The sequence below is a fragment of the Perognathus longimembris genome, chromosome 17 (genome assembly GCF_023159225.1).
Source record: "Perognathus longimembris pacificus isolate PPM17 chromosome 17, ASM2315922v1, whole genome shotgun sequence".
Lineage (NCBI taxonomy): Eukaryota > Metazoa > Chordata > Mammalia > Rodentia > Heteromyidae > Perognathus > Perognathus longimembris.
In genome coordinates, this window is record NC_063177.1 from 2,223,964 (window position 1) to 2,236,146 (window position 12,183).

General features: G+C 40.2%; 1 protein-coding gene across 1 annotated transcript in view; it reads left to right on the forward strand.

Annotated features, from left to right (window-relative positions):
• Dnah9 (dynein axonemal heavy chain 9) overlaps positions 1 to 12,183 on the forward strand; it is a 349,492-nt gene that overhangs the window by 210,409 nt on the left and 126,900 nt on the right. Inside the window, 2 exon segments of the mRNA XM_048365947.1 lie at positions 2,322 to 2,518; positions 11,239 to 11,401. Of these exon segments, the coding sequence (XP_048221904.1) occupies positions 2,322 to 2,518; positions 11,239 to 11,401 (360 nt within the window).

Sequence of the window (12,183 nt, forward strand, 5' to 3'; positions counted from 1 at the left end):
CTTCTAACAACAGGAAATTTAGAACAATTCTGAAATGTAAAACGTGTTTAGGTTTCTGTGTGTGTGTGTGTGTGTGTGTGTGTGTGCGCGCGCGCACGCGCGCGTGCACTTATACTAAAGTTTGAACTCAGGGCCTGGGTGCTTTTTTGCTCAAGGGTGGCACTTTACCATTTGAGCCACAGCTCCACTTCCAGCCCGCCCATCATGATTGTCCTCCTATCAGCTCTTCCCTCTGAAATCATGGTGCCTGACTTTCATCATAAAGCCCAGCTGGGAACTGATTGAAAGCAAGATCATCATTATTCCCAACATTCACTTTACTTTTTCCCCTCTTTCTTATATGTTATTTTGTTATTGTGTTTGGGTCTTGCTGGACAGTTGCAGAGATGGTGAGTGGGATGAAATGTGTAGAGAATGTGCTTTCTATTATATTGCTCTCTTAGAAAGTCCAAGTGGAGGGAGTACATTAATGTTGGAATAATCCCAATTCACACACCATTTTCCAAATGTATTGGACTCTGAAAAAACTACTAATAGCTTACAAAATGAGTAGGCATCACTATACTAACAGAACAGACGTTGATGCATTAACACAATCAGAGGTTATATCCTATTTCTTAGCATCAAAATTGCCCCCACCAACAATGTCCTTTCTCTTGACACCCACATTTTTCATAATACTGTTCATGTTCTCTCTTGAATTTACAAATAATCAACCTGCATATAATTATACTACATTGTCCCTATACTTACTGTATTGGTCTGTTTTCTGCTGCTGTTACTAAATACCTGCGGCTGGTTTATTAGTAAAGAGATTTATTTAGATGACAGCCTTAGAGGCAGAAAGTCCAAGAAGGGCTGGCCCCATCAATCCAGCTTCTAGTGAGGGTCTTGTAGTAGGTGGCACCACAATGCAGAAATGCATGTAGAAAAGATTACATAGGCAGAAAATAAAAAAGATTTGGGGAGTCAGGCTGACTCAAAGAAAACCCCACTCTTGCAAGAATGGATAAGTCATTGTCCAAGAACAGAGTCAATCCCATCAGAAAGGGGTTCTACAATGACTAATTCACTTTTAATCCAGCCCCACCTCAGAGAGGACACATCCAGATACACTAGGACCACGTTTCCAGCACATCAATCTTTGGGGAAATGAACCACATACAAATAACACCCATACCAGCTCCATACTCTGTGTGTGTGTGTGTGTGTGTGTGTGTGTGTGTGTGTGTGTGTGTGCGTGTGCCAGTCCTGGGCCTTGAATTCAGGGCCTTAGGCTCTGTCCCTGAGCTTTTTTGCTCAAGGTCCACTCTCTACCATTTGACAGCTCCAATTTTTAGTAGTTAATTTGGAGTCTCACAGACTTTACTGCCTGGGCTGGCTTCAAGCCACAATCCCCAGATCTCAGCCCCCTAAATAGCTAGGATTAAAAAGTATGTTCCACCAATGCCTGGCTCATACTTTTTTTTCCTTGTATGCTCTTATATGTACCTCTGAAAAACATGCACAGTCTACTTCATCCTGTAAGGCCATTTTTCAAATGGTTTACTCAAATTTTACTCTAGTCTACTTTTCGTTGGGTCGAATATCCTCAATTTTTGTATTTTCTCATTACTTCTATAGGATCTGATATTCAAAACTCCTCTATTTTAGATGTCCCCACCCTGAGGATAGCAGAGTTAGTCGATTTAACTTTGCAAGCAACCTCGGAAGTCTTCATGAGTTTATCAGAGGTAGAACTTTAAAGTAATACAGATTTTTAAGTAGAGTTCTTTCCTTTTGCTCTCAAACACAGGCACAATTGATACCACTGTTATCCTTTGCCAACGACATTTGCAATGGCAGCCTGGAGTACCTTGTCTGTGCCAAATCTTGGTGTTGGCATCAAGGAGAATTTGCTCAATTCCCACCCAAGAAATTATGTGCCCCTATTTCTACCATTAAACTTGGAGTTCCCTGATTTATGGCCCTGCATGACTCTGCATTTATGACTCTGCTGTTGCAGAGTGTTTGATTCACAGTGTTGGCTGGTTTTCTCTTTCCCCTCTGCCCTGTGAATTAGAGGCTTGTTTTGTTCATCAAAGAATGTTTTTTTCTTCTGCCATATCCTTAGTGTATATTGACTTTTGCCTGGACTGATTCCCATTCCTAAACTGAGTAATGAATTGCCACATTGCTGTATAAGTTTCCATAAGTTAGCAGAAGGAGATCTCCTGCATTACATTTACATCTTATCCACAATGCCTACACATTTCCACTCTAGTTAGAACCAGGACTGGAAGTCAGTGAGGAAGATCTTCATTCCTCTGTGTCATCACTAGGATGCTGAGGAGATTGTGGAGCAGACCCGAAGGCTGAATATATATTGCCACTTTGCAAATGGTATTGGTGAGCCCAAGTACATGCCTGTACAGTCATGGGAACTGTTGACCCAGACTCTGGCAGATGCTCTGAAGAACCACAATGAAGTAAACACTGTGATGGACCTGGTTCTCTTTGAGGATGCCATGCACCACATGTAAGTGTACTCCTCTTTCTGACTTTCCTCAGTTGCTTCTCCTTGGCTGTTCCAGGGAACTTTCATAAAATCAATAAAGCACTACTGTTTCTTTGAAGATCAAGTTGGCTGCAGGCAGAGCATTGGCTGTGGATTCTGCCACTGGCCCTGGGAGATGAAAACATAGACTTGTTTCCATGGCTGCCTTTGGTATACTTGAGCACTGTAAAGAAAGCTAAATTGAATTTCATTGTTTATACATACCACATTTTCTTGATCCATTCATCCACTGAAGGGCATCTTGGTTGATTCCATATCTTGGCTATGGTAAACAATGATGCAGTGAACATGGTTTGTTGGTAGCTTTAGTCTGATAGTTTTTGTGTTCTACTGGACAAATGCTCATAACTGGAATTGCTGGCTCACAGGGAAGCTCTATGTTTAGACTTTTGAGGTTCCTCCATACTACTTTCTAGAGTGGATGAACAAGTTTCTATTCCCACCAACAGTGTAATACCGTTCTGTTTTGAACACACACCCCAACAGCATTTGTTATTGTTACAAGAAAATGTGGTATATATACACAATGGAATTCTACTCTTCTATCAGGAAAAATGTTGTATCATTTATAAGGAAATGGAAAGACTTGGAAAAAATTAAATGAAGTAAGCCAGACATGAAGAAAAATAGGTTGCATGGTTTCCTTCATTTGTGGTGAATAAAATACACCTATAAATCTACAAGCAAACCTACTGGGTGGTAAGAAAAAATACATTTGGTCATGATAAATGATACCAGTGTCTGTACATCCATACAGTGAGACTAAAGGAGGGTATTCTTAGGAGAGGATCACAAGGGCTCAATAGCTATGTGCATATGATCATGTAAAATAATATTTATTAGCTGGGCACTGGTGTCTTATGCCTGCAATCCTAGATGCTCAGGAGGCTGAGATCTGAGGATAGCAGTTCAAAGCCAGCCCAAGCAGAAAAGTCAGTGAGATTCTTATCCCCAATTAACTATGAGAAAAACAAGAAATGGCACTATAGCTCAAATGATAGAGTGCTATCCTTGAGCTGAAGAGCTCAGAGACAGTGCCCAGGCCTAGAGTTCAAGCCCCATGACAGACAAAAAATATTTATTGAAATGAACAACAGACGTTTTTGTTGTTGCTGCTGCTGTTTTTGTTTTCTTTCCTTTTGTCTTGTTTGTTAGTTTATTTGCCTTTGGGAGGGTAATGGGGAGCACAGAAAGTGTGAGACAAATGGTGAACAAATTCAACAGTAGTACTCTTTAGACACTATGTTGGAAATGAACAATACAACTTGTGGGGGGGATGGGAGGGAAAAACAGCAAGACAGCGAGGGAAGGGTGACATGGTTTAAAAAGAAATGTACTCATTTCTTGACTTATGTAACTGTAACACCTCTGTACCTCACCTTTGCAATAACAATAAGATATGGTAAGAGGATAATAGTGCAGATGAGAACAAAAGGAATGGGGCTGAGTACAGTGGGGGATCCCAGCTTTATTTCAGGTGATCAGGAGGGCCCACTGAGTGGGAAGCATTGTATATGTCAGGAAAGAGCTGTGCTTGGCACAGCACTCACTATTGTCCTGGTGTCGTGCTTTATGTGTATCAATTTGCTTCATTCTCACACAAACCCTAAAGATAGCAAAAATAATATTATATATGCATCATAAACTAATGTTACAACAATGTTTTGCCCCAGGCCACTTGCTCCCACAGACCAAATAAAGAGGCAAGTAATGGTAGAGGTCAGAGAAAATAGATTTAATGAATATGACACAGGCATATCACCAGAAGGGGCAAGGTAAGACTTCAACCCATCTTCCTGTACAGATATTTAGTCTTAGTATAAGTGGAGGAAGAATTATGGATGAGGCACAAGTATTATAATTATTAAGCTGTCCCATGCAGTGATGTGTTCCTGTGATCAAAGATGGCAGCCACTTGTGGTATACCAGCTCATTATCTCAGGATCTGGAGCCTTGTTATAGTAAGAGCTCCTCACTGTCTGGCAAGGGGTTTACTTGGTCCCCTGTCCTAGTCAATCAGTCCTGTGGATCCTGGATTCCAACATGATGGCAAAGTAAATATCCCAGAACAAAGACATGGACACAAAATGGAGGCTGGGATGCCTAGCTTTCACCTTCCTTCACTTAATTAATGGGCCTAAGCAAGGAGTCGGTGCTTTTCACAAAATCAGCTTATCAATACAAGTTACACTAGGAAAGAAGTTGCATAAGGGCATACCCCTGGCAATCCAAGACTTATGCACCTATGGTCTTCTAGAATCTGTACCCTTGACTGTCACACATGATGCTTCTTCGCATACTATCTCCTGCTAATCTAATGTAAACTCTCCCAGTGCAAAGACCACCTTGCTTATTTCAGAAATGCCAGGACATTGGATAGTGCTAGTACACAGTAGGTATCCAGTAAATAAAGGTTTTTAAAAGTCTGTTGAGTAACCTTGTGAAGCTTTAGTGTGTACTTTCCCTCCTCTAGCAGAGCTACCAGGACCTCTGCATTAGTCTTAGAATTTAGATAAGTCTGTCCTTTTGGGGAGAATTTAATTTGAATAAATAGCCAGTGATTGAGCTGATGTGGTTTCCAGCACAGGCGATCAAACTGACTAATATTGTTTTTAAAGAAAAAATAAGGCCAGGCTGTGAGAACTGGCTTTTTCTCTTGAGGCTCATAAACAGACTATGCAGACAGTTTCCAATGAGAAGCCTAGGCTTCTGCTTTTTACAATGACAAAAATAACTCAAAACGACCTTGAACAGGTGATACTGCAGAATAACTGTATGTGGATATGTAGTTTCCTGTGCATCTGTTTGTAAATATCAATGTCCCATAACTCTATACATGCTCTGCCCTCCCTCCCCTCCCTGGGGGCTCCATGGCCCTTCTTTGCTGCTTCTAACAGCCACATGGAGTGAAGTGAGTACTTAGCCATAGAGAGGAAGGTAAATGGTGCAGTGAGAAGCAGATAATATAGGGGTGTTCAATTGCCTAGGCCCAGCGTTCAAGCCCCACACAAAAAAAGGAAGAGCCCACCTTTTAAGGACCCACGTGAGTGGACAGAGAGAGAAACAGAGAGTTTGCATGTCTCTTCCCAGAAATGCTTGGGTACAATATGGAGGAACAAGAGCATATTTTTAAGGTACAGTGAGGTATCTGTCCAATTGGCCATTTTATTCACACCATTGATGTGCCTAACATTTTCTTAAGCTCGATTCCTCTCTGTGTCTTCTCCTAGCTTTGCTTTCTTTCTTTCTTTTACTTTGATGTTAAACTCAAAAACAGTGCAGAAGCATGGGTTCTAGAAAAAGTGTTAGACTATGTCTCAATCATTCCTGCTGGATCAGACCCAAACTAAGTTGGGTGACTCAGTTTCCTCAGGTAGAGGATGAAGAGAATAGAAATGGCCATGTTATGTGTGGTGCTGTCAATGTGAAGCTATAACTGAGCCTTGCCATGGTCTTTCTCTTTTGCCCTCTCACTGACTTCCTGTGCCATTTCAGTAGGTTCTTGTTGTACTTTCTCCTCAAGACTTAAGTGATGATATCCCTTCACTCACTTTTGGCATAATTTTCATTCATCATTTTATTTGCCTCTTTGTTTTGTACTATCTCATTTTTGTGTGTATATGTGCATTTCCCTCCTCTCTTAGAATTACTTAGCAGTCACTAGACAGACAAAACTTCAGATGTATTTCTTTTGTGCCCAAAATGTCTTATTAACTCTCCAGAAGGTGTGTGTGTGTGTGTGTGTGTGTGTGTGTGTGTGTGTTGAGTCTTCAATAATCCATCTTCCTCCAGCTGTGCACTGCTGCATCTTTAGCTTTTGCTTTTCATCTCCTAGAAATTCAGTAATGTGTTGAATATACACTGCTTTGGATTTTTGGCTCAGGAGCCCTTTCGAATATTGATCTTCTTTTTAAATTTTGTAATTTAAATTCAGTCCTTTGCCCTTGTCAGAGGTTCTTAATGAAGTCACAGCTGGAGTCTAATGCTGACGGCTGCAGACTTAACCATTCTTCTTTAGAATCTTCATCACTAATGATGCATTTCCCATTTAGATATTGAGTAACACAGGCCTTGGTAAGCCAAGTTAGACCTTCCAGAATAAAGTTGGGTGTTGGGCAACTCATAGAGCCCAGCTGGACTCCAACTCTTCCTTCCTCCAAGCTTGTCTTCCTCCTCTACTTATCTATTCTTGCCCCATCTTTCCTGAATTACAGCAGAGACACTGAGTGTTACAGTTTCTTTTTCCATCAGACACCAATGCAGACACAAAGCAAATAATCTCTTGTAAACACTGTAATGAATATTTATGTACATTTCCCTAAATGTACTGCTTTGTATAAAGCATGTGGTGTTCAGTTTCAAGTTAATAAAGTTGAATTGGATATCTTCAATGTGCTAGCACTGTAATGTACACATAATAAGTATAATCTTCGACATCTGGAAATGATGGTTTAATAAAAGCAAGAGGAAGGTAAATCTAGCTGAAAAAGACTAATCTAATAAGCTGATAAAGTATGTTTCACTAATCTACTAAGCTGATAAAGTATGTTTCACAATTAGGTAATTACAGTGAAAAAGTAAAATAATAAAAGAACTAAATGTAAGTCAATAAATAGCTCCTGAATATTTAGGTGGATTAATTTTAACTGCACTGAACTCAATGGGATAGATTTTAAGTTCTAAAATATTCTGACCTTCCAAAACACCTTAAAGAAAACTAAAATGTGAAATTGAAAAATGGAAAAGTAACTGAAAAAATAGCTAAAGGGGCTTAACAACTCTAGGAGCACACTTAGGTGGAAAAATGGACCAAGGACATGAAAAGAAAACTCACAAAATAAATATATATATAATGATCACTCAACATGAAAAATTTTGAATAAATCAAACCAATGAAAATTAAAGTGTAACATTTTTTGGCCATTATACTATGTGTGTAAAAATCATACACACATAAATGTACAGGCACACACACATACTCATTTGTGCCAGGAATTTCTTTGCAACACAAATCCTGCAGGACAGATAAAACAGTGAGATCCACAAATAGCTTATTGATACTAATTATGATCGAGTTATCTGTACATATAAGAAATTTGTAGTAGTAAGAAACTCCATCCCACCAAAGCCAAATACAAGCTCTAAATACACACACACACACACACACACACACACACACACACACACATACACTGATGTTTTGCTAACGTATCAAACCCTAGCAGCCAAAGTGACTCCCTAGCCCTTTCTCCAAAGTGAGGCTAGTTAGACCTTGAGTAGCTCCATTATGACTTAATTTGAATAGGAAGTTTCTAATTATTATGCTGCTACCATGAGTCAAGGATATAGTAGTACATACTGTGCAATTCAGTCTCAAATATACCCTTTATTCTATTAGGCCAAACACAACCTTATTCAACATTATTCTTTGATCCAGAGTCACTAACTGAACTCACTGCCTTACATTTTAATTCAATAACTACAATCCGACATGTTTTTTCTCATCCTCCCATACAACACAGTCATCTCTTGATTGATTCTACCTAAAAAGAATGGAATTTGGTGGCATCATTCAGGAGGAAGAGTGTGTTTTCAGCACATATCAAGAGCTGTAAGAATTGTTTGACTCACCCATTTAACATCTAACGAATAGGCAGAAACAAAAAGCATTATGTCTCATACTTACAACTGGAAAATATTGGGAACAATATAAGCATCCAACAATAGGGTATTGAAGACAGTAATTTCTTTTATTTTTTATTGGTAATACAATATGGGTATTCTATACAGTATTTTACTTCTAATAAAAACACGATTTAGTAGATTATTTAATGGCGTAGGAAGATAATCATAGTATATTACTAAATGAAAAACTGGTTCCCGCTGGATGCCAGGGATTCACACCTGTAATAGCTACTCAGGATACTGAGATCTGAGGATTACAGTTCAAAGGCAGCCTGAGCAGGAAAGGCCATGAAACTCTTATCTCCAATTCACCACTAGAAAACCGGAAATGGAACTGTGGCTCTAAGTGGTAGAGTGCTAGCCTTGAGAAAAAAAACAAAAACAAAAAACATAAGGACAGCATGCAGGCTCTGAGTACAAGCCCCATGACCAAAAGGAAAAAAAGAAAACCTGGTTCCCAAACTACATACTCAAGGACTGTAGGTGAAGCTTAGAGGGAGAGAGCTTGATTAGTAGTTGCAATCAACTAGGCTCCATCCTGAGCACTGCAAAACAAAAACATTTCATTCAGTATATAACGTAAACCCAGCTTCTAAAATCAGTGTGCTAGAAATATATTCACTTTTCATGTGTGATAGATATATAACCTATAAATATATTTATAAACATATAGACAGACAGAAAAATCTAGAAGGCCATATAGGCAATGTCAGTCGTATTTATTGCTACAGAGTAGAATGGTAGATTTTTTTCATGTATTTCATACATTTTTCCCAGCATGGAACCATTGTTTTTAAGGTAAATAATTTTTTAAAAAGAATAGAGGTCTTGTAGCTTGTAAGATTAACAGAAAGCCCACAAATTGGGAGAAGATCTTCACCAACCATACAATGGACAAAGGCCCCATATCTAAAATATATGCAGAACTCAAAAAGTTAAATTCCTCCAAAACAAACCCTCAAAGAACCAACAGCCCCCTCAACAAGTGGGCTAAAGACCTAAAAAGAGACTTCTTTGAAGAGGAAATGAAAATGGCCAAGAGACACATGGAAAAGTGCTCTACATCACTGGCCATAAAAGAAATGCAAATCAAACAACATTGAGATCCATCTCACCCCTGTAAGAATGTCCATTATCAGGAAACCTAACATGAACAAATGCTGGAGGGGATGTGGCCAGAAGGGAACCCTACTACATTGTTGGTGGGAATGTAGACTTGTTCAACCACTCTGTAAAGTGGTATGGAGGTTCCTCAGAAGTCAAATCATAGAGCTCCCCTATGACCTAGCAGCCCCACTTTTGGGCATCTACCCAAAAGACCACAAACAAGAACACACTAAAGCCACCAACACAGCAATTTTCATCACAGCACAATTTGTCATTGCTAAAATATGTAACCAACCCAGATGCCCCTCAGTAGATGAGTGGATCAGGAAAATGTGGTACATATGCACAATGGAATTCTATGCCTCTATCAGAAAGAATGGCATTGCCCTATTTATAAGGAAATGGAAGGACTTGGAAAAAATTATACTAAGTGAAATGAGCCAGACCCAAAGAAACATGGACTTTATGGTCTCCCTCATAGGGAATAATTAGTACAAGTTTAGACTATTCATAGCAGAAGATCACAATAGCCCAATAGCTATGCCCTTATAAACAGGTGATGCTAAGTGAAATGAATTCCATGTTATGGAAATAAGTGTTATATCATTGCTGTAATTATTTTCAACATGCCATGTGAAACCGTAGTGTTTTTGTTTCTCTTGTATACCCTTCCTATGGTTGTATCCCCACTATCATTGTATCTTATCTGGGTACCCTGTATACTGTATATACGTGTATTAGAATTAGGGAAGGGAAAGGGAATATCAAATTTGAGAGACAAAGGATAAAAAGACAAATGATCACCAAAGCAATACTTACAAAACCATTTGGTGTAAACCAACTGTACAACTTATAGGGAGGAGAGAGGCAGGGGGAGGGGGAGGTGGGGGAAAATGAGGGAGAAGGTAACAAGTTGAACAAGAAATGTACTCACTGCCTTACATAAGAAACTGTAACTCCTCTGTACCTCACTTTGACAATAAAGGGGGGAAAAAGAATAGAAGTCTTTTTTATACCAATACTGTAGCATCTTACCTAGGATACACTGCTAAGAGGGCTTAAACATAGCATAGGTGAGGAGAGGAAGAACCGTGGTAGCTTGATGGAGGAATAGCTCAAGATTCAGGGCCAGGAGGATTGACTTTGCTTGGAGATGTTGGGCTATGCCAGAAGAGGCCTGGCTTATCCCCCATTATCTGAGTAAGAAAATAGGAGTGGTAAGAAGTGTCTGAAAGGAAAACTCAGGATGGCCAGGACATGCGGGTCTCAAACACTGACAACATGAATCTCCACATTTTCACGACTGGGGTCATGAAGTCTATGAAATATTAAAAGAGAAAGAGGGATGCGTTGTGCCAGGACTCTGCTCTCATCTTGCTGGCTGTAATTTTCTTCCTTTTCTTTCCAGAGAGAACTTCCCTTGCCTTCTAGCTTTCCTGAGAGTTGGTTGTTGTTTTCTATTAATATACATCCTGCTTTCCTCTTTTTCTTGTCTCCTTTCCTTGCTCAAAACAATGAATAGGAGAGACAAAGTGAAGTGGAGAGGTGGGATAGAGCTAGGCTCAACCAGGGATCCAAAAGTAATAATCCTGGATCTCTCCCCACTCCCATGGCTGACTCTTCCAGTCCTGCCTATCTAGAATCTAGTCTCTTCCTCCATTCCTGATGGTTCGCCTTAGTGTCTGGATTCAGATAAAGCCATGGCAATTCCACTGGGCTTGGGCAAAGGTAAATCCAGGTTTGAGGATTGTCTCATTAAAATTTCTTAGAACTCAGTCCATAGTATGCCTCCAAAATGGCTCTTACTCCATCTCTGACCATTGTTACTCTATATATTTCTTCCTTGGCGAGTGCTCTAGATAATGGGCTTTCTACTCCCTTCTCTTTAGCTGCCACATCAACCGTATCCTGGAGTCCCCGAGGGGGAATGCTCTGCTGGTTGGTGTAGGTGGGAGTGGGAAGCAGAGCCTCACAAAGCTGGCAGCTTTCATCAGCTCCATGGATGTGTTCCAGATCACGCTGCGCAAAGGTTACCAGATCCCTGACTTCAAGGTAAGCAGATCCACTGCCATGGAGAGAAACCTGGGCCTCTCTAGTCACCCACAGCTCCCTGCCATTCTTCTGTGGTTCTACAGTCCCCTTGCCCAGAACTTACTCTTTTTTCCCCCATTCTGGGGCTTGAACTCAGGGCCTGGGCACTGTTGTCCCTGAGCCTCTCCGTGCTCCAGGCTAGCAATCTACCACTTGAACCACAGCGCCACGTCTGTTTCTATCTGAATGATTAATTGGAGATAATAGTCTCATGAGCTTTTCTGCCTGGATTGGCTTTGAACCACGATCCTCAGATTTCAGCCTCCTGAGTAGCTAGGATTACAGGCATGAGCCACTGGCACCCAGCCAGAACTTACTCTTCATTGTCCATTTTGCTCCTAGTTTCTGAACTGGTGACAAGAGGGGCTATTTTTTTTCTCATTAGTCTCAGTCTGAGAACAGTGGCCTTTCGAAGGTCACTTGAGATGGACTATTCAACACTTACCCTTACATCTTGCTAACTGTTCTAATAGCCATAAGAGGAATTCCAACAGTCTGTTCAAGTTATACAAGAGATTAATATTTTAGAAGATGGATTCAGTAACCACTGGCCTCTGTGACCATCAATGACATTTCCTAGTTTTAAGTGGCAAGCATATAGGAGCAGTGAAGCATGTTGCAAGAAGAAAGACATTATATGTACAACCTTCAAAGACTGTCTGTCCAGTCCCCTCACTTTAATCCAAGACTGTAACCCAAGCACAATAGCAAGCCATGGTTCAGTTTCCATCTGCTTTGCCCTT